Genomic DNA, 21934 nt, shown 5'->3' with positions numbered 1-21934 from the left:
TTTTTAAAAAAAAAAAAAAAAAAAAAAAAAAACTAGTGGTGTGCGTATTTAGTAAACCCGTGAAGAAAAAACTGCTCACGGCGCCCACCGATTCTCTCTAATTTTCAGCACCTCCCACTTTGTAACTGAAAATTGCACTCACGCCCTTCGCATGTTCCCCTTTTATCCCATACGTTTTTCTTTCCAAATTTTGTTAATTCCCCCCCTTTTTTTAAATTATCTTTATAAACGTTTTTATAAAATAAAATTTTAAACTAAAAAAAAACAATTATCCATATTATTATTATTTTCTTCAACTATATCTAAAACTAATATTATTATTATTACTACGTTCTTAAATGATTTCTAAAATTATTTCGACGATGAACACAAATTATTGACCGTAACCGTAATATTATTATTATTATTATTATGTTCTTAAATGATATCTAAAACTATTTCGACGATGAATACAAATTGCTGATGGTAACAATATTATTATTATGTTCTTAAATAATATCTAAATCTATTTCGACAATGAAGACAAATCGCCGACTTTCCAAGTGTAGTCTTCAGTTAGTTAAACGGATGAAATCTAATCCAGGGTAAAACGTTCACAGACAAATCTCCAAATACCTAAAACGACAGACGTTTACGTAATAATAACACAAATGTTCCAAAATATCAAGCCGTTATTACAGTTATATGTCCTCACAATGAAAAGAAAAATCGGAGAACTCTTTTACGACAAAAGAAAATCCTATAAAATTCATAGTCGAAGCCGATGAACAACGACAGATCAATCGTGAATTTTTTATTTTTGTAAAGTCAAAGACCCAAAAAATAAAAACAATAATTGAAAATATAGAAGTTAAAATGGATCGATGAGGGTGAGAGTTTGAAACATGAAGAACCAATCTAAATGCTAAAACCTAAATAAGAATATGCAGAGATTTGGGTTTTAGTTCTTTTTTGAGGTACACAATTTTGATATTTGGTACGGAATCACCTGGGCATTTTGTTTTGCCCCCCAAAACCATGAATTTTGGGCTTAAAGCTTCAATTTCTCTCTCTATCATCATCACCATATATGTATATATATATATATATATGTATCGATGCACATTTATTTATATAGTCGCTCAAAGTTTTCCCGAAATAACGAATTTCTGAAGACGGGATCTTCAATTCTGATTTTTTTCTTGGTACTTTTTTTCAGTTTCTCTCTTTGATTCTTTGATAGTGACGGCGAAATCAGTGAAACCACACAGGGAAGCTTAGCTTATGGGTCGGCCTCCCAGCAATGGAGGCCCTGCCTTCCGTTTCACTGCTCCCGAGGTTTTCTCCGCTTCTTCTTCTTCTACCTCCTCCGCTTTTGTTCGTTTTCTTTATCTGAATGATGCGTTTGTGATGCATGTTGATGTTGGTGCTGGAAATTTTTCTTAGCTCAATTTCTGTGTTTATTGGCTTGATTGTTTGTTGATTCTTGTGGTTGTTTTGTTCGTTTCATGGAGGGTTCTAATCGTGTTCTTCTGAACTGATTGGCTGTTCTTCTGCTTTCTTTCTGTCTATTTTCCATTCCATTTCTTGTTCTACTGGTAATTGTGCTTTTCCCCTTTTGAACTTTGATGTCTGTTTCCCAATTATTGCTTAGAGTTGATGCTATGGTTAGTTTAGGTAGCTGCATGTAAATAAGAACTGTTGAAAGGGGGCTTGTGGGGCTTGTTGGATAGCGATAATTTGGAAGAAGAGTGTCCTTTTCCAGCTTGAGTTTTGACAAAATTTGTATAGATCTAATTCAATCTGCTAGAAGTTCATTAGTTTTGCTGCTGGATGCTGTTTATTCTACAAGGAATTGATAATGACTTTAATCAAATGAAGTTTTTATTGCTTGCTCTAAGGCTATTACTATAGTTCTTTCTTGACTTAGTACTCAGATACTCAGATAGGGTATGCTTCCTCGAAGCTGCCGGTGCTGTAACGTTTGGTTCTTATTTTGATTAAGGTTGCGGAGATGGAGGCTATACTGCAAGGACACAATAATACCATGCCGTCTCGGGAAGTTCTGGTTTCTCTTGCTGGGAAGTTCAGGTGGACATTCTACATTGCTTACTATGACTTCTATATGATTTGAATTGCTCTTTTTGGGTAGAGAATAATTTGTTTGTGTTCTTTGTAGTGAATCGGTTGAACGGAAAGGGAAGATTGCTGTGCAAATGAAGCAAGTATGGTGGCCGTACTTGACGTTTATATGATAGGTAATGGCGTTTTACTGATTATTATTGTTATTTTGTAGGTTTGGAATTGGTTCCAGAATAGGCGATATGCTATCAGAGCAAAGACAACAAAGGTTCCCGGAAAGTTGGCTGGCTCTCCAATTGTCCAAGTCGAGTCAACACCCCCGAGAAATGTGCCTCAAACCATAGTTGTTCCTGCTCCCACACTAGTAGGTATTAAAAAAATCGCTATGTTTTATCAATGTTTAAGTATTTTCATTTTCTTATCCGTTTTTTTCTCTTATCATATGTTTGTTATTAGCTTATTGTTACGAAATCTATCGTAGTAGTAGAACGGCATCTGTTAAAAGCCTCTGTCTGGGCTAACATCATCATTTCAAAACTTTTCCTCTTTTGGTCGCTAGTCAGGGAGCTTTTATGGCCTTTAATCTTCATTTTAAGTACTGTTCTTATGAGATTTCTATGAAAAAACCAATTGCAAAGTGGCTGCTTGCAAGTTTCCTGCGTTCAAAAGATCCTACTCTGTACAAAAAGAAGTTAGATGTTTTTTTTATAATGCCAGGGTTTATCGCACAAGTATTGTTTTTTCAATTGGAACGTACTGTTTATGGTATTCGAGCAAAAAGTTTGTATGGTGTAACAATCCAAGCCTATCGCTAGTAGATATTATTCTCTTTAGCTTGTTACGTATTGTCGTCAGCCTCAGGGTTTTAAAGTGCGTCTACTAGGGAGGTTTCCATACCCTTATAAGGAATGTTTCGTTTCCCTCTCCAACCAATGTGGGATCTCACAATCCACCCCTACTCCTAGGGGGCCCAGCGTCCTCACTAGCACACCGTCCGGTGTCTAGCTCTGATACCATTTGTAACATCTCAAATCTACCACTAGTAGATAGTGTCTGCTTTGACCCATTATGTATCGTTGTTAGCCTCACGGTTTTAAATACATTTACTAGGGAGAGATTTCAACTCCCTTATAAGGAATGCTTCGTTCCTCTCTCCAACCAAGTTGAGATCTCACAATCCACTCCCCTTGGTGGCCCAGCGTCTTTGCTGGCACACCGCCTGGTGTCTATCTCTAATACCATTTGTTGCCCAAGCCCACCACTAGCAGATATTGTCCTTGGCCCGTTACATATCGCCGTCAACTTCACAGTTTTAAGACGCATCTACTAGGATGATGTTTCTATACCCTTATAAGGAATGCTTCGTTTCCATTTCCAACCAATGTGAGATCTTAGTCTTGATATACCTTATTCCATAATATTGTTCCCATTTCCTATCCCACGATGGTTATCAATACAAACTTTCTCAATCCTAGAGTTTCAAGTATTAGAAATCGATGATAAATTGTTTTTCTGTAAATCATGGGCTGACCATGTTTATGGCCTGTGAAGAACCATAATTTTTAAAATGACATGGTGTGGAGAGCTATGAACCACAGATACATTATTTGGATAGCATGTGATTCTAGATTTGCTTTTTAAAGATGATTCATATTTAAACGTGTTGGTATCAACATCTTTTAATTTTTCATTCAATTTCTGTACCAAATTCCAGGACCCCTAAAGCGTGCTCCAGAAAATCCATTGTCGGAATTTGAAGCTAAATCTGGGAGGGATGGTGCATGGTTAGTATAGCTTGTCTTCTGCTTTAGGATGATAAACTTCTTCATGACAGGCGTAGATGAACAATTGTACACATGTTTTCGTCACATTAAAAGTCGATAATTGATTCTTTTAACCGTTCATGATATGTTTCAGGTATGACGTTGCTACCTTTTTATCCCATAGATCTGTGGAAAGTGGTGACCCGGTAATTTTGCACTCATTCCCTTGCACGCATGTTATTCTTCAACCTATTTTCTGATCAGTTATTCATGCTTGAATTATTTATGCTTTATGAAAACCGAACACGGAAGTATTAAGCCAAATAGTTCTTGTACGGCCGCTCTCTCCATTTATAGAAAAACATTACAGTTTGTGGTCTCTACTGTCTTCTATCTCAACGATCGGGCCTGATGTCAAGGGCCTCTGGATTCATTACTGTGTTTGTGGGTTCAAAATCTTTTGGATCACATTCTCAATCCTATGAGTTTCCAAGTATTTTACGAGTTCTTGAAATATTTTGACTTGTGACTGTTAATATTGCCCTGGATTTTTCTCCACCTAATCCTTTTCTCCTTCACTACCTCTGAGTTTGCAACATCATATTGAATGTTAACCAACAACACCTTATGTAACCGCCCAAGCCCACCGCTAGCGGATATTGTCCTCTTTGGGCTTTCCCTCAAGGTTTTTAAAACGCGTTTGCTAGGTTGAGGTTTCCACACCTTTATAAAGATGGCTTCGTTCTCTCCTCCCCAATAAATGTGGAATCTCACACATTATTTGGCCAATATTTTGGCGTTTCTCTAAAATGCTCCAAGATATGTAGTTGATTGTAACTCAAAAGTTTGTCTCCGATTTGTTTTTTCCGGTAGAACAAATGTTGGGGTAGTAGGGGTTTGATCCTTGAACTTCAAAGGAACGAGTAGATGCCTTAACCATTGGGCTATGCTTATGATTTGTAAAGATATCAAATGCTTCGTTTTGTTTGCGTTCATCTGAGTCCCTGCACTGCCTATAAATTGTTGTTTGCCAGGAAGTACTAGTTAGATTTGCTGGTTTTGGATCAGATGAGGATGAGTGGGTTAATGTCAGAAGGAACATTAGACCTCGTTCTCTACCTTGTGAATCTTCAGAATGTGTGGCAGTTCTTCCAGGCGACCTCATCTTATGCTTTCAGGTAAAAACTTTTATTTTCCCTTGAAGCGAGGCCTTTCGATCACCTTCTTGCTATTGATTCAGGATAATCTCGTTTACTAGATCTTTCGATATTGGACATATAATTTCAGGAGGGTAAAGAGCAGGCACTTTACTTTGATGCCCATGTGCTTGATACACAAAGAAGAAGACATGATGTACGAGGTTGTCGCTGCAGGTTTTTGGTCCGTTATGATCACGATCAATCTGAGGTGCGTATCTTCTTCATGAACGCAAAACTGCATGAATTGTGATATGTTCATAAACGTCTAACTTAATCATGCACTCAAATGCTGTTTAGGATTCTATAATTGACTTGGCTTGCTCTAAATGAATGTTAGGAAATTGTTCAGTTGAGAAAGATTTGTCGTCGGCCTGAAACCGACCACAGGTTGCTACAGCTTCATGCTGCAAACGAAGCAGCATCGATGGAGCCCTCAAGATCTGGCATGGATTCTGTACTGCTCAGTGGTCAGACGATAAGTTTCGAGGCAACCCAAAGGCTACTCAACAAGGATGCAACCATCGTTATACCAAATGCAAATGCAAATATAAATGTCCATGCCCAAACTAGTACTCAGGAAGCAAGGAATACAGTAACTAACAGCGCCCCAGCTGTATTCAACGCTGGTAATCACGCAGGTAGCTCTGCTTCTCGAGCGGTATCATGACCAGCTCTGTGTCTGGTATGTCAGCAGACAATGTGTCTGAATGGGAAGTTAGTTGATTATGGAAAAACTTCCTTCCATCAGTCTAATCTTAACCGAACCTATCAATTTAAAATTTTGCCCGACTCGTTTTTTTAGGATGAGTAAATACACAGTGAAGTCTGTTTTTGCCCCATGTTTCAAAGTGATAGCTTCCCATCCACTTGCTGTGAATGCTGAACGTTCTCGACCGATGAAACATGCAGGAGCCACACCTCGATCGTAGTATCGAACAGGTCAGAGGCATCATCTCTCTTGTTTTACTTTTTTCTTCTCTGCTTAGCCAAGCCAAACCAAACCAAACCAAACCATGGCTCTACACTGATCATATATCTTACTGCTTAGTTTTCCCATAGAGCTTTGCTGATTACCAAATTTTACTAACGATATCGATGCACTCGACAAAGGGTTCTCTTCGAATCGTTAAATGCCATGTGAAAAACTGGACTTGTTTGTGTACCTTTGGCTGAAGGGCAGTCAACTTAATGCATTACAGGAACCTTTAGATATACATTCTTTCTGTTCTGTTCAAGAAAAGTCCTTTCGGACTCGACTCGACCCCTCTTATGGATGATACTTATATCGTATGGGTCGGTAATATCTTATTAGCCATATCATAGTTGATGCTTAATCAGTTGAGCAAAATATCTCTGAACTTCAAAAAAAAAAAAAATTCAAACGTTTTTTTTATATTTTTTATAATGATGATAATAATTTTAACCTAAATTGAGTTGGATGATGTCACGTATGTATTCTAATTTTTTCACATTAATTGTGTTCATTTTTATTTATTGGGTTGATGAAAATATTTTAAATATTTTTTTCTTAGAATAAATGCAAAATTCAAACGTTAAAATAATTTTTTTTTCTTTCAAAACTGATGAGAATAATTGAAATTAGAGATTAAAATCATTAACAAAATATATTTCGATAATCTACGTGTAATTTAATATATAAAATACGACATTTATTATTACCTTAAATAAAAAAAAAAAAAAGCAAAAATGTCAATTATATATTAGAAATTTCGAATGTGTTCATTTGGTTTCATTGAACAAATAATTATAATATATAAAATTAAGAGACTAATATTTTTGAAAAATAAATTTGGAATTTAACATAAAAAAAAAAAAAAAAAAAATTTCAGTTCGTTTTGGCGGCAAACTCTCATAAAAGCCCATTTCTCCGTCACTGCTGGGTTTAGAAGCATCGCTACCACTTGCACAGCCGCGGTTCTTCCCCGCTTCGGTGGTCCGGGCAGGTGCACCAGCTGCGGCCCGATGTTGAGATCCCCAATCTGAAGCCCAACGAGCTTCTTCTCTGCGCTCGTGCTGTTTCCATTAACTCCCTTGAATTCCGAGTGAAATTTCTTTTCCTTACTCTTTTTTTGCGTCTTTCTGTCTTATAATCTTAAATTAGTAGCGCTGTAAATGAGTGTTTGTTTCTTAATTTCACTGTTCTTGGTAATTTATAGTGAAGTAGGCGATCTGGCTTTGATATGACTTGAGGTGGACTTCTTTTTAGCTTTTTTTTTTTTGTGGTTAAGTAATGAGTATCTCAAGATTTGATCAAAGAGATGAAGAAAAACACGAGAATTTGACTGGTTGATTGTTGAATGTGATAATTATGCTATATGAACTTACTTACTATCCCATTTGAACCTCGTTTTTGTTTCTTTATATGGTTAGTTTACTGCATTCCTTTGAAATCTTGATTGTCTATTTGATATTGAATTGAATTCAGAGCTAAATCAGTATCATTTACATGTGGTAATCATTGAAACACTCGATGGTTTCCGCTGAAGATTTTTTTGTTTTTGTTCTCTTGATTCTTTGCATCCTAAAAACTTTCGTGTGGCTAAATGTGAGATTCCACATTAATTAAAGAGAAGAACGAGAGCTAGCGAGGACATTGGGCCCCAAGGTGGGTGGATTGTGAGATCCCACATCGATTGAAGAGCAGAATTGTGAGATCTCACATCGATTGGGGAGGTGAACGAAACATTCTTTACAAGGGTGTGGTAACCTCCCAGCAACAAACGCGTTTGAAGAAACTTTGAGGGGAAGTCCGAAAGGAAAAGCCCATAGAGGACAATATCTGCCAGCGGTGGGTTTGAATAAATATACTGAAAGTTCTAGCTATCCTTGTTTCTTCTTCAACTTTTATTTGGGCAAATTTGTTTGATAAGTTCAGATGTAACTTTCTAGACTTGAAATGTTACAAACTTTCTTAGGGGTGTATTCTTTGTTAACTTGAAAGTTGTTTTTGGAGGTAGCATAGTTATAAATTGAGTTAGATGTTCAAATCATTTTGTCAAATTAAGAAGCTAACAAGTGATTGTATGAAGTTATGGGATAAACCAAGTTGAAGGAGTGATGACAGTGTTCCTCACTTTCCTTAGAACTTTGCTAGAATGTTTTCATCCCACAAAATAGTCAGATTCTTTCTTTACAATGGATGGATGGTAAAGATTTTGGTCATGTTCTTCTTTCTGGGATCAAGTTTCGTGGACTGAGATCAAAGTTTGGTGGATTTTCTCCGTTTTTTCTCGTGTAGAGGTGAACCTTTCTGGTAGTCCCTTGAGGTTTATTATTCACTGATGGATATCAAGCATAGTATCACGAGGCTTGTTTTTGCCATCTTGTCATTAAGGCTTTGCTACCTTTGTTGGTTGGCACTCAATTAGCCATAGATAAGAACATTGCTTTGCTTTGCTACCAAGTGATGCAGCCTACCTTTTTTAGAGGCACTTGATTCAAAACTGAAATAATTATAGAGGATTTTCTCGACTTGGTTTTGTCAACAAAATTGTTTTTACGTGAGATCCCACGTTGGTGGGAGAGGAGACCATTCTTTAATGTGGAAACCTCTCCCTGGTGGACGTATTTTAAAATTGTAAGGCTGACGGTGATACGTAACGGGCAAAAGCAGACAATATCTACTAGCAGTGGTCTTGGGCTGTAACAAATGGTATCAGAGCCAGACACCCGGCGGTGTACCAGTGAGGACACTGGCCCCAAGGGGGTGGATTGTGAGGTCCCACATTAAAAGTTCCTTATAAGGGTGTGGAAATTGCGTTTTAAAACCGTGAGACTAATGACGATACGTAACGGGCCAAAGCAGACAATATTTGCTAGTGGTGGTCTTAAACGGTAACACTTTCTATCTAAAAATATTAACTAGCTAATGGAGTGACCATGTCTAATAAGAAACAAAACGAGCAATAGGGTCTTGTCTAGTTCAGTCCCTTTGACTAGAAAATCTTTTACTGTTACTACATCTGCACATGATGCCACTTTATTCACCTCTTTTGGGAACTTCATTTGTCTGTTTATGCACATTTTTTCACCTCTCCTAAATTATCTTAAACAGTGTCATTCATTGCGTCAAGGCGAATCAGAGTATTATAATATAGAACAAATATAGCGATAGATTTTGTGTTGTTTCTTTTGTTTTAGAGTATTGATGGACACACATGAGTGCAGATTCTGAGGGTTTAACGAGACCAGGCGGCGACGCATACAAGCTCGATTGATATAGTTCAGGTATGCTTGATTTTTGACTCACTTATTGTAGGATACTTAACCATGGAATTGAATCATCTGTTTGGAGTTCTCTGAATTTGTGTCAAGATCCCATGATTGAAGGATAGAGCAGGGACCAAGCAGGGACCAAGATGATATCTTTGGTCCTATCATGGTCCATTCTGATCCTTCCATGTTTTGTTGTGCTCTCTCATTAAGACCCATCAATTTTAATGGTTAAATATCACTTTCAAAATCCAAACAACCCGAGCCTCAAAAAGAAAAAAAAAAACCCAACCTCAACTAGCTTTTATATTTTGTTTACCTAACACGTGGAGGCGAGGATTCAGACCATTATCGACTTTTAGAATCTTATTCCTAAGGTGGGGGAACTAACCAGGTAGACTTTTAAAATCCTATTATGAATGTGGGAGATCGAACCATTATTGACCTTTAGAATCCTATTCTGGAGGTGGAGTATCGAGCCATTTTTGGCTCTTAGAATCCTATTTTGGAGGTAGGGGATTAAACCATTATCGACCTTTAAAATCCTATTTGAGGTGGAGGATCAAACGATTTTCCACCTTTAGAATCCTATAGCGAAGGTAGAGGATCAAACCACTATCGACCTTTAGAATTCTATTTTGGAGATGGGAGATCGACCTTTAGAATCTTATTCTGGAGGTGGAGGATCGAGCCATTTTTGGCCTTTAGAATCCTATTATGGAGGTGGGGGATCGAACCATTATCGACCTTTAAAATCCTATTTGAGGTGGAGGATCAAACGATTTTCCACCTTTAGAATCCTATAGTGAAGGTAGAGGATCAAACCACTATCGACCTTTAGAATTCTATTTTGGAGATGGGAGATTGACCTTTAGAATCTTATTCTGGAGGTGGAGGATCGAGCCATTTTTGACCTTTAGAATCCTATTATGGAGGTGGGGGATCGAACCATTATCGACCTTTAAAATCCTATTTGAGGTGAAGGATCAAAAGATTTTCCACCTCTAGAGTCCTATTTTGGAGGTGAGAGATCAAACCACTATCCACACTTAGAATCCTATTGTGATGGTGGAGGATCAAACCACTATTAACCTTTAGAATCCTATTTTGGAGATGAGGTGGGAGATCGAACCATTATCGACCTTTAGAATCCTATTTTAGAGGTGGGAGATCGAATCATTATCAACATTTAAAATGAGAATTAGTATTTTATCTTATGAGTTATGCTCGAATCGACTTAAATTATACTAATTTTTTTTCATAGTTATTGGGTCGATAAATACTAATAATTCTCAACACATTATTCTTCGCCATTATTATTTAAATTTATGAAGGGATGATAAAGTAGAGAGATTACAACAACAAGAAACAAGTGGGATGTTTTGTAAGTCTCAATCTTTGTCTCCTTTATGTCTTTATCTCACTCTATTTTTAAAGATAAGATTATATTATAAAATACATATTATATTTTTATTCATTTTTTTTATAGAAAATAAACCATTTATTGCTACATAATATAATTTATTAAATCCATTAACTTTTACTATGATTTTAAGTAATTAAATAATAATGTGACATGCATGTTACACAAATATTAATTAATTTAATAAAACATATAGTGGACATATAATGAAAAAAAAAACAATAGACAACTAGACAACGAGATTCTTTAAGAATAAAAATTCAATTATTTATTTTTATTTTAAAAAATTATAAATACGAATACAAAACATTATATTTTATCTTATAATATCCTATTTTTGGAAATTTAAAAACATTTAATTATTGTAATTTTATTAAAAATGCCTTAATCTCTTGAAACACTAATGATTAGAAGCATATATGTTGCTTGATTTTGTAATTTATTAGAATATTAGTCCAAATTAATAATAATAATAATAAATTAAATTGAATTGAATTTAAAAAATGGGTCTTTTAAAAAGCCTTAATTGCATTTTGGCCTCAAATTATTGGGTTTATTAACTGCTTTTGATGGTGGTTTTGTCAGCTTCTGTTCTGGAAAGTTGTATAATGTTTGGTCAAAACAAAAACTCCATTTTTTTCTCTCTTATTATTTTATCATAATTATTATTTCACTTTAAAATTCTTTTTATATTTAATAAAATAAAAAGAAATTGAATTTGGGCCAGCTTGGCCCATCATTAATTTATGTTGACGTGGTGATATGACCATGTGAGTTGGAACTTCCCCTCCCCCTCTTTTAACCTATAATATAGGGCATTCAATCCGGTTAAGAATAGGTAGTCACCGTTTGAGTGGATAAGATATCAATTATCGTTTTAAAATTCAGTGGTTTTACTGAATCTGATATACATTGTCAGTCTGAACATAACTCAGTAGATAAGACATCGATTATCATTCCAAATCTCAATGGTTCGACTTTTCATCTCTATGATCGTTGAATTAAAAAAAAAAATTTGATACTCGTTCGTGAAAAGGGTTTTCTCGTTTGTTCTTAGAAATAAGAATGTTAGATAGCTCAAAACCACGAGATATCAGTATCATACCAATGACGAATCATTTATTGGGCTTACACCAAATCATAGGAATTCAAAATTGACCATTTTATTTAAATTTTGGATGGTTTTCATTTCCGTTCTCTATAGGTCAACAAACATATTTATTGTATTCATTGCTATAATATTCATTAATTATTCTATGATATCATACATTTTTTAACCATATCATTAAAATTTTAATACGTCGTTATCTAATTTAATTGTTTAAAACCTAAACAAATTTTTTAGACACGAAGTTATCTAAATGGGTAAATATAATAGAAAAAGGGTGGAATATATAAATATTTATTTGAACATCTTAGAATCATGTCCAACAATTCAATGATTGAATTAGGGTTTCAATAAACCAATTAAATAAGTTAATGTTACCGTTGGTAGTCTAAAAAAATGGAGGGAGTTGTAATTAATTTATATTATTTATTTAGAGGGAAAAAAAATATAAATAATTGTGTGAGTGGGCACACCGAATCAGAGCTCAGGGCCATCGTTTTTCTGTCCCACGCGCTGCTATGCGCGCTTCTCCATGTAATGCGTGGGACTCTGCCTTTTGCCAATGATGCTTTTCAGTTTCCCGCCACTGTCTTTCACCGCGCGTGACTCCTAACCAATCTCTTTTTTTGTATTGTTTATTCTAAATAATATATATATTTATATCTTTTTAAAAATGTTTAATTTCAATTATTAAAAAAAATAAATAAATCATTTCAACTGTAGTATAAATTTGAAAAATAAATTAAGACCATTAAGAATTCAAATGACCACAAAGCCCCTGATCGAGGGACTACTAGTCATCCGTTTATATTTTTTCTCGAGCAATCTTATTTATCCAGGTCAGCTCTTCTTCATTGTAGCTCATGGGTATATCGTCATCTTCCTTTTATTCTATTTTTTTAAAAAAAAATATAATAGTGAAAGTTTTAAGAATAAAAATTGTATTTTTCTTTTCATTTAAATAATAAAAAAAAAACAAGGAAAAAAGAATCTAAAAAGAAGTAATAAATTAAATACATTTCCACTTTTTTCCCTTAAAAACAGCCATGAAACCATGGGTGATGATTATCACGCGCTCCAATACGCGCGTGGTAACTAGTAAGCCTCAGTCATCATTCTCATGCAGTGCACTACGACGTCACGTGCGGTCTAGAGGTGCTTCTCTGTTTTCGCTCTCAGCTCCCATGTGATCCCACTCCCAAATAGAACCCACAAACTTCAAAATATTTACTACTCTGCCACTTTGTCGTTTTGCTAAGAGAAAGAAAGGGACACCCACGTCTGAAAATTGATATTGCCACACATTTCTTTTTTTTTTTTTTTTAATTTAATTAATTTTCTCTTAATCCATATCTCTATTATCTGGCCACGTGTAATTTTCATGTGATAAAAGAGTAATTTTCAAGATTCTTTTTGTAAAATAAATATTCGAAGTAAATTAGAGAAAATAAAATTATTTTTTTAAAAAATATTTTATTTATTAAAAAAAAAAAAAAAGAACACAACAAAACCTATCTTCTTCTTCTCCATTCAATCATACTGTTTCAAAACCAAAAAAAAATCAGAGCTCCTCCATGCCCATGGCCGCTCTTCACTGGTGAGAATCTCCATTTTCATGGATTCTGACCGCCATTTTCGTAACACGACGAGTTCCACTGCCACCGCCTCCGCCTCCAGCGAGCTCTTTATCTGCTTTACTTCTCGTTTCTCTTCTTCTTCTTCTTCCTCCATGAAGATCTCTTCCAAGTCCATTCTCAGCCCTGGGCGACCTCGTGAACCTGCTCAGATTTCCCTCTCCACTTCCCTTAGCCGCCGCCTTAAATCCAGCGGAAGTCTCAAGGGTGGTCAGGCCTCGCCTATGTTTCCGACTGGCGGGAAGAAGAGAGGTTGTGCGTTTGAGAATCCTGAGCCGTCGTCGCCCAAGGTTACTTGCATTGGACAGGTTAGGGTTAAGACGAAGAAGCAGGGGAAGAAGATGAGGGCTAGATCGCTGAAGCGGAGGAGTAATTCGGAGGCTAGTTTTCGGAAATCGGAGAGTGTTCAAGTTCAATCACAGATGAATGGTAATGACTTCGTGAATCAGTCGTCGCATCTTAATCATCATCTTCTTCGTCAGAACAGTAATGGCGGAAACGGTTTCCAGCAGGAGTGCCTATCGCATCGGAACCAGCGGTGGGTGCATTTGCCATTCACGATTTGCGAGGCGCTTAGGGCTTTTGGTGCTGAACTCAACTGCTTCTTGCCGTGCCATTCGTCGTGTTCGAGCAATAGGGAGAATAATAAGGAATCGAAGACGACGGAGAGGTCGTCGGAGAGCGAGAGTTCTTGTGGGACGGTGTTTGCGCGGTGGTTGGTAGCGGTGCAGGATAACGACGGAAGAGGACGGGAGATCGAACTAGTGGTCGGAGACGAAGAATCTCGAACGGAGAAGGAAAACGGAAGCCAGAGACGCCATGTTTTCGAGGGATTAGATTTCAAAGAGGAGAAAGAAGTTGTGCAGGAAGAGGAATCGAGGATCAGCATTTGCATTCCGCCGAAGAATGCTTTGTTGCTCATGAGGTGCAGATCTGATCCGGTGAAAATGGCGGAACTGGCGAAACGATTCTGTGAATCTCCTGTGCCAAAACTGGAAGAAGAAGACGAGGAAGAAAACGATGAAGAGAACAGTAATCAAAACGAAGCCCAAAAAGGTACGCCACTGCCTGTACTCATGCCTTTGACTGTAACTTTAATCAAGGAAGAAGAAGAAGAAGAAACAAAAGTAGAGCTAAATTCGAAGCTTAAAAACGAGGAAGAAATGATTGAAGAATCTGTATCTGATGCCGAAGAAGAAGAAGAAGAAGCTAATGTGGTTTTACAGGAGGAGGAAGAAGAAGAAGAAGATAATGGCGAAGAATCCATAGAAATGGCCACAGAAAACGAAATCGATGTGCAGAAATTAGACATTACTGTTATTAATCATCAGGATCAAGAAGAAGCAGAGGAAGACAAAGAACAAGAACATGAACAAGAACACAGAATCGATCAAGATAATCAACAACAGAAGTTAGTAGAAGAAACAATGGCATTTTCGATTCCGATTTCAACCCAATGCGAACCTGAAATGGTTCAAGATGCTGAGAAGCTGGAATCGGCGGAAGGAGACGAATTCAAGCCATTCCATGGAAACGAACAAGACTTCGAAACAGAAGAACAGATGAAAGAACTTGAAGAAGAAGAAAAAAGTGAAAATGGCGAAAATCCGACGTCGCCACCATTATCAGTGGAAACTGAAGTTGATGGGAATTGGGAAGAAGAAGAAGAAAACAGAGGTAGGTCAACCGAAGAAGAACTAAAAGGGACGGCGGCGACAGCGATGGATGAAGGAATCGGACCCCACATCCAAAACGACGACGAGATGGGTCTAGAGGAGGAGGAGGACCAGTCAAAGGAGCGAGAAACTCCGCCGCCGGAGCCGGAGAGAGAAACGCAAACACAAACGAAACCAGAAGCCTCCGTCCTTCCAGACTGCTTGCTGTTAATGATGTACGAGCCAAAGTTATCAATGGAGGTATCAAAGGAGACATGGGTGTGCAGCACAGACTTCATAAGATGCGTTCCAACGAGGGAGAAGAAGGCGGCTCCGCCGCCGCCACCAAAGAAGCGAGAGATAAAGACGGCGGAGAAAAACACGCAGACGCAGGTGGCGATACAGCCGGGAAGGTGGTCGTGTTCATTTCCAGCAGCGGCAGCGGCGGCAGCGATGATAGAACAGAAGCTAGAGAGGGCAAAGGGAGGAGGGTACGAGCCGTTCGTTCTGACAAGGTGCAAGTCGGAGCCGATGAGGTCGTCAGCTAAGCTAGCGCCAGACACTGGCTTTTGCAAAGACCGCAATCTTGAGCCGCATCGCCCGGCTACGTTCGGCATCGGCGCGGCTGGAATTGGATTTTGACCATTTCACCCCTCACAAGGTTTAAAAAAAAAAAAAAAAAAAAAAGATTAGAACTGTGTAAAAATAGTGTGGAGGTAGTAATTTGTATTTTCCTAGAAAAAAGTATTTGTAATTTTAGGTTTTGATCTCTCTATTTCTTGGCTTTTCCCCCTCAAATTTATTATAATGGAAAATTGCTTTAAAGAATTATATGATCATTATTTTAGTTTTTTTCCTTATTTTGTGGAATTAAAATTTGTTAATGAAAAGTTGATTTTATTATTTATTAATATAATTAAACCCGACTCAATTTGAGCATGTCTCATAATTACTCCCAAAACGAGATCAATAAGTATGAGCCACTTAACAATAAAATGTTCATTGAATCATAGCTGATTAATTAACAATAATACGATTCATTTGAACATAATTCAACTGATTATTAAGATGAATTAATAATAATACGATCAATTTAAACATAACTCAACTAATTAAAACACTAGAAAGAAACTTTTGTTCAAACAAAAAGTAATGTTAATGAGTAAAGAGAAATGAGAAGCATTGGAAAAGATTCCCAAATTTCTCAAACTAAACCTTTTCTTTTCTTGTTGGTTTTCTTTTGTCTTTTTGTTGCTATCTTTATCACAAAAACAATATACAGATGTCATCAATATGGAAACAAAAGTTTTACATTTTTAAAAATAAAAAATAAAACCAATTAATTCTACTTTTATTAATTTTATTTAATTTCATAATCATTTATTCTCGACCCATCTAATTGGGTTGAGTTAGATTCCTTGTTTAACAAGGGTTGTTTGAGTTGAAAAGGCTTACATTGTCGGAGTCTAAAAAAAAAATATAAAAAAAATATTCCAAACTGACACGACTCAACTGAACCCATAAAACCCCTAATTTTGAGTATCAAAACCAAAATACTAGATACACACAAACACAAACATAATTTGAGGGGTTCTCGAGTAACCCAGATCCTACCTAAATTCACCATTGTCTTAAACGTGATTTTAATCACAACTTTATCTGGTTTTAATCATAGGTATAAAAAAAAAAGCTGTTGGTCTTTCGTAATCACTAACAAAGTTAATTCAAAGATGTCATTTTTCACCAGATTTGCAAAACTTGTGAAAAACAATGGCTGTTGTGTTCTCAAGGAAAAGTGTCCACAAAGAAAGCATAAACACCCAAACAAATATATCTCGGTGCCTTGGAATTTGATTGCTCTCACTTTTTGTTTTCCTTTACTTTTTCATGTTTCCTACTGAAAAAGCTCAAACAAAAGAAGAGAAAGCCCCATGAATTTCAAGAAAAAGATGCTAATGAGAGGTGCCATCAATGGAATTTGAGTGTCAGGTTTGACTAAGTATTGATGGTCAAATTGGTTCTTTCCAAAGTTCAAAACTAAAACTTTTAAAATATGGGTCACTTTTTGGTGTTTGGTGCAACTCCGATCTTAAGAGTTGTCTCGGCTTTCGATAAAGGAGTGATGCATAAATGAACCGAGACCATTTTCAAATGAAAGCAATTCCAGAGATACGATGGTTAAGAAATGCTTAAAAGAACATAAAGTTACTACCTATACCAACAAAGTCCACATTTTTTTAAGCAACCTAGAAATTTTGTTAAGAAGAATGTGAGTGAATGCTGAATTAACTCGTGTTGACCTATGGAGATAGTCCTCTCTTAAAAATACTTTAACTAAAGTAGATAACGTGGCCATATAGCAGGGGGATGCAAAGGAAAGTCGGGAGGTCATCAGGTGCTAAATCTAGTTTCCAGGTTCATGTTCGAATCCTAAACAGGAGGCATTTCGAGCTATATAAATCTAGACTTATAAAATACATTGTTCATCCATAGTTTTGTGTCGGCAGAGCATTAATATATTGTGCAGATTGCTGCCTAATCATAGACTATATTTTCTCTGTGTATATACCCATATAATAATAATCACAGATGACAGAGAGCTACCCAAAATGAAGAAGATGATACTAGAAATGCACTATCAATCAAAGCAGATAGCATTCACAAATGGCAACCAAAACAGCCAAAATCTTACCCATGCGGATTCTCTTCCATCACTGCAAGTTACTTCAACTTTGATCATCTTTGCTGCTGCTTGATTCGGTGCCATCGAGGGTCGTTTCAACAGTTGAGTTCGGTGAGCTAACTTGCTTATCACCTTTAGTTGCAAGTTCTTTATCTTCTGAACCTTCTTCCATGACAGAGTTTAATGCCAACTGACCAGAGTAGAGGAATAAACCAACAGCATTGATTCCGAAAACAAATGTCGCAAGGTAGCATATTCCGTTCACGATAGTTCTGCAAATATGAGATAAGAATCGGTCGCTAGTGTTTCATCTAACTGCAAGATATGTTAGAACAAGGCGAGGAAGTTACCTTATTGTTATCGTCAGTTGTCGAACCTAAAAGAACAGAAAACCAGCAGAACATCAATCCACAAAGGTTTCAAATTTTCTTGTTTTTTAATACAAGTTACAAGATATTAATCCAACAGAGCTCTTAGTGAAAAACAAGCAACACCTGTTGAACTATTTCTAGCTCAAATCATATTACCATTAGCTGTCCAGATGAGAAAGACAATGAAATAATCAAAACATATATAAGGATGAAGTAACCACGAGAGCGTACCGAGAAGTTATCGGACACTGTCTGTCGGTTCAGAGCAGCTTCAATGGTAGTGGTGAACTTGTATAAGATCAATGCAATAACACCGGCTGCTATAGCTCCCAAGAATGCTTGTACAGGTGAAGGTTTAGACTTCGATTGAATTGGACCTGTACTAATTGCTTTCAGGCTCTCCATTGCTTCCTCCTTTAGAGACTTCTTAACTCCAGCAGACCTGAATTTCTAAAATGGGCACATAAAGTCATAGAACTTTCAATTGTTATATGGTAACAAAAGAAATCAATGCAAAGAACCTCTTCGGGGGCCAGCGTCCTCGCTAGCACACCGCTCAGTGCCTAGCTCTAATACCATTTGTAACAGCTCAAACTCACCACTAGCATATATTGTTCGCTTTGGCCCATTATGTGTTTCCGTCAGTCTCACGGTTTGGAAACACGTTTGCTAGGGAGAGGTTTCCACGCCCTTATAAAAAAATGTTTCGTTTCCCTCTCCAACTCAAATGGGATCTCACAACTACCATAATCAATTGTCCCCCATCCAATATTTCAGCTTCTTCGTAACTGATATGACTTCCTTGAGGGCCAAAAAAGAGGCCGGAAGACAATGCAGAATGATCAAACAGCTCCTATATCTAGGTAGCCATGGCCAGCCACCACTTCAAATGAATTTTGCTTGTTCATCTAACTACTCTACTCGGCACGAGACTAAGAATACATAAGACCCCAATTACATCATAAAAAATTTGATGCCGAGTTGAAGCCTATAGTGAACAACTTAGAAACCGTAGGCAGTTTCTATGAAGACTTTCTTCAAACACATGGCGTGCAAAAAAATAAGGCAAAGGAATAAGGAAGCAGCAGAACCCCAATTCATTCCTAGACTAAAACAATCACAAAACGTGTATTCCAAAGAGTCAAAACTTAAAAAAGAAATGCAGTAAAGGGTACCAGCTCTTTGACCCGCTTAGCACGGCGGCGAAGGGAGCGAAAGAGGAAGACAGAGATAGCCCCAGTAAGGAGAACACTGGTAGCGACTTGGATAGAAGAAGGGTCATCAGTGGTAGCAAAAATGGTGGATGGGAGTTCAATTGGGCCATCGTCATCGGGAAAAGAGGCGGCGGCGTCGGAGAGTTCAGAGAATTGGGGGAAGCAGAAGCATTGGTGAGTTCGGAGGGGAGGAACAGAGGGGGGGGAGGTAATGGGTCGGTGGAGAGAGGAGAAGGGCGGAGGAGAGAGAAGGAAATTGTGGGTTAGAGAGAGAGAGAGGGGGAAATTGGAGGAGGAGAGAAGGTTGAGGGTGTGCAACATTTGAGGAGGGTTAATGGATATGGCGCCTGGAATTTGATGGGTTTGGGAGCCTGCAACTATGGAGAGATTGGATTCCCAAAGATTTCATCATTTACCCCCAACCCATCCATCCACTACCATGCACTTCATTTTCGGATTTTCTTTTTTCGCTAAACTAATAAAAAAAAATTAAAAATTTATATCTCGCCTAAAAAATATTCATAAAAATTTTAAATAAAAAATCTATTTTTTAAATTTATTTAAAAATTTTATGAGTATTTTTTAAACAATAGTACTGATTGATACATACTTCGTACTTAGTGTAAATATTTTTTAATTTTTTTAAATATTTTTTTTATTAATTTAGTCCTATTTTTTTAATTGAACTCTTTTTTTTTAAATCAATTTAAAAATTAGTTACAAATTTCTTTTATATATATATATATATATATATATATATATATAATCTCGTAAAGAGAGTAATAATAAATAAGAATCATTTAATTTTCTAAATCACGTCTAACTAGAAAAATAAAAAAAAACTCTAAAACTTAGACCGCTAACTCGACCCTCGGATTTGAGCCAAATGGGTGCGTTCTAGGTCCAACCATTTTGCAAAACTAAACTCTTTCTTTTAAAAAAATCAATTTAAAAATTAGATACAAATTTCTCATATATATATATATGTATATGTGTGTATATGTGTATGTGTATATATGTATATATGTGTGTATATATATATATAGATATAGATATGTATATATATATATATATATATAATCTCGTAAATAGAGTAGTAATAAATAAATAAGAAATTCATTTAATTTTCTTAACCAATCCTACTAGAGAAATAAAGAATGAAAATAAAAAGGGCTAAAAAAAACTCTAAAACTTAGGTAGCTATGAACTCGAAACTATACAAATCCAGACATCTCGACACTCTTATCCGAGCCCAATGGGTGCGGGTGTGGGTGCGATCTAGGTCCAACCATTTTGCAAATCATTAACAAAATTGTGAATATAAGCATCCATGAAGCCAGGGTTAGTCAAAATGTGGTTCCATTTTTTATGGTTTTTCTTGACCATTTCACCAACGCCACCTGCTTCCACAAGCATCACTGACTCAATGGCTTCCCTCACACTTTGGCTTGTGAACTTCCCATCTTCTTCCCTCTTCTTCACTTCCACGCCCACTTGGAGCTCTTGAGCCAGCAGCCTTGCGTTCAATATTTGGTCGCCAAGGCTCGGAATCAGCACAATTTGAGGCTCACTCATCAATGACTCCCACATCGAACCGAACCCACAATGGCTCACAAAGCAACCAACCGATGGGTGCTTTAGAATCAATGGCTGCTGAACCCAACCGCCATAAACGGCTCCTCTTTCTCTCACCCTTTCTTCGAACCCTTCTGGTAGTGCTTCTTCAATGGAGCTTGATCCTGTTGGTGGCTTTAGAGCTACCAAAAATGGCAACCTAGTTTGTTCTATTCCCAACACGAGTTCTTGGAGTTGGTCCTTTTCTAAGGTTAATTGGCTTCCAAATGCACAGAAAATTACTGTTTTTGGTTCGAATTGGTCGAGCCATTTCTCCCATTTTTCGTCCAAACACGAGGTTGTTGTCGTCGTCGTTGTCTTGTTTGGTATTGCCATGAGTGGCCCGGTTAGTAATAGCTTCTTTTGGAATTGCTTTGCTAAGTAGCTGCAGAAATTGCCTTCGATTTCTTCACATGTTCGTATTGCTATTGCGTCGCTGTTTCTGTATGACGTCATTAGTCTCTCGTGGAACGTTATACCTCCTGGAAATATAAATAGATGGTTTTTAAATTTTGTGATAATTTAATTTCACGCGATATAACATTCAATTTAAGCATAACTCAACTTTCAATTTTGTACTTAAATTTTTATTTAATATTATATCGACTAGTTGTTAAAATTTAAGAGAAGTACTATCACACATTAGTCTGAAAGTAGATGAATATAAATGCTCTGATAAATTATTGGCTCAGGTTGTATCATAATAAATGCTCTGATAAATTATTGGCTCATTATTGGATCGTAATAAATGCTTTGATAAATTATTGGCTCATGTTGGATCGTAATTTCTAGATCCAATATCCATCACGGCTCACACGGTGCTTCCTTATCAGGTGGAACTCTCTAGTATCGATGCATTTTTTCACCGCACAGGTTCAAGAGATCTCTTAGTGTTGATCACCTCGAGGCAAGAGAGGTCGATCTAGCTTTTTTTTTTTTTTTTTTTTTTTTTTTTTTTTTTTTTTTTTTTTTTTTT

The 21934-nt window shown here is 36.7% G+C and overlaps 4 protein-coding genes across 7 annotated transcripts in view; 2 read left to right on the top strand and 2 right to left on the bottom strand.

Moving 5' to 3' along the window:
• The first annotated feature begins 868 nt into the window (after positions 1-868).
• LOC111446925 (protein SAWADEE HOMEODOMAIN HOMOLOG 2-like) lies at positions 869-6237 on the top strand. Of its 4 annotated transcripts, none has more exons than XM_023085853.1 (10): positions 869-956; positions 1223-1317; positions 1985-2070; positions 2159-2204; positions 2276-2429; positions 3776-3845; positions 3979-4030; positions 4859-5002; positions 5112-5231; positions 5361-6237. In XM_023085853.1, the coding sequence occupies exons 2-10, from the start codon at positions 1264-1266 to the stop codon at positions 5688-5690; spliced, it is 1056 nt and encodes a 351-aa protein (XP_022941621.1). In that variant the 5' UTR covers positions 869-956; positions 1223-1263; the 3' UTR covers positions 5691-6237. The 4 variants fall into 4 exon arrangements, with proteins under 4 accessions (XP_022941621.1, XP_022941620.1, XP_022941622.1 ...); XM_023085852.1 differs by having other exon boundaries at positions 901-976; XM_023085854.1 differs by lacking the exon at positions 869-956 and adding an exon at positions 983-1071.
• Positions 6238-13293: 7056 nt separating this feature from the next.
• LOC111446922 (glutamic acid-rich protein-like) lies at positions 13294-15904 on the top strand. Its single transcript, XM_023085849.1, has one exon. The coding sequence runs from the start codon at positions 13403-13405 to the stop codon at positions 15716-15718; it is 2316 nt and encodes a 771-aa protein (XP_022941617.1). The 5' UTR covers positions 13294-13402; the 3' UTR covers positions 15719-15904.
• A 1642-nt stretch (positions 15905-17546) lies between these two features.
• LOC111447205 lies at positions 17547-19454 on the bottom strand. The gene is made up of 4 exons (XM_023086244.1): positions 19306-19454; positions 18362-18572; positions 18110-18135; positions 17547-18031 (listed from the first exon to the last, which is right to left on the bottom strand). Exons 1-4 carry the CDS (start codon positions 19452-19454, stop codon positions 17803-17805), a joined length of 615 nt encoding a protein of 204 aa, XP_022942012.1. The 3' UTR covers positions 17547-17802.
• A 1064-nt stretch (positions 19455-20518) lies between these two features.
• LOC111446923 (UDP-glycosyltransferase 79B6-like) overlaps positions 20519-21934 on the bottom strand; it is a 2997-nt gene continuing 1581 nt past the window's right edge. The window contains exon 2 of the mRNA XM_023085850.1: positions 20519-21440. Within this exon, the coding sequence (XP_022941618.1) occupies positions 20623-21440 (818 nt within the window). The 3' untranslated portion in view covers positions 20519-20622. The remainder of the gene's footprint in view (positions 21441-21934) is intronic.

Source organism: Cucurbita moschata, unplaced genomic scaffold (genome assembly GCF_002738365.1).
Source record: "Cucurbita moschata cultivar Rifu unplaced genomic scaffold, Cmos_1.0 Cmo_Scf00009, whole genome shotgun sequence".
NCBI classification, from domain to species: domain Eukaryota; kingdom Viridiplantae; phylum Streptophyta; class Magnoliopsida; order Cucurbitales; family Cucurbitaceae; genus Cucurbita; species Cucurbita moschata.
The sequence above is the reverse complement of the archived record's forward strand: the minus strand, read 5'-3'. Positions and strand labels throughout refer to the sequence as shown.

Coding starts and splice junctions, on each gene's coding strand:
- LOC111446925 (XM_023085853.1), top strand. CDS start 1,264: ATGGGTCGGCCTCCCAGCAATGGAGGCCCTGCCTTCCGTTTCACTGCT. Junction 1,318..1,984: donor TCCGTTTCACTGCTCCCGAG/GTTTTCTCCGCT, acceptor ATTTTGATTAAG/GTTGCGGAGATGGAGGCTAT. Junction 2,205..2,275: donor TTGCTGTGCAAATGAAGCAA/GTATGGTGGCCG, acceptor GTTATTTTGTAG/GTTTGGAATTGGTTCCAGAA.
- LOC111446922 (XM_023085849.1), top strand. CDS start 13,403: ATGGATTCTGACCGCCATTTTCGTAACACGACGAGTTCCACTGCCACC.
- LOC111447205 (XM_023086244.1), bottom strand. CDS start 19,454: ATGGCCCAATTGAACTCCCATCCACCATTTTTGCTACCACTGATGACC. Junction 18,573..19,305: donor CTAAGCGGGTCAAAGAGCTG/GTACCCTTTACT, acceptor TTAGAAATTCAG/GTCTGCTGGAGTTAAGAAGT. Junction 18,136..18,361: donor CAGTGTCCGATAACTTCTCG/GTACGCTCTCGT, acceptor CTGTTCTTTTAG/GTTCGACAACTGACGATAAC.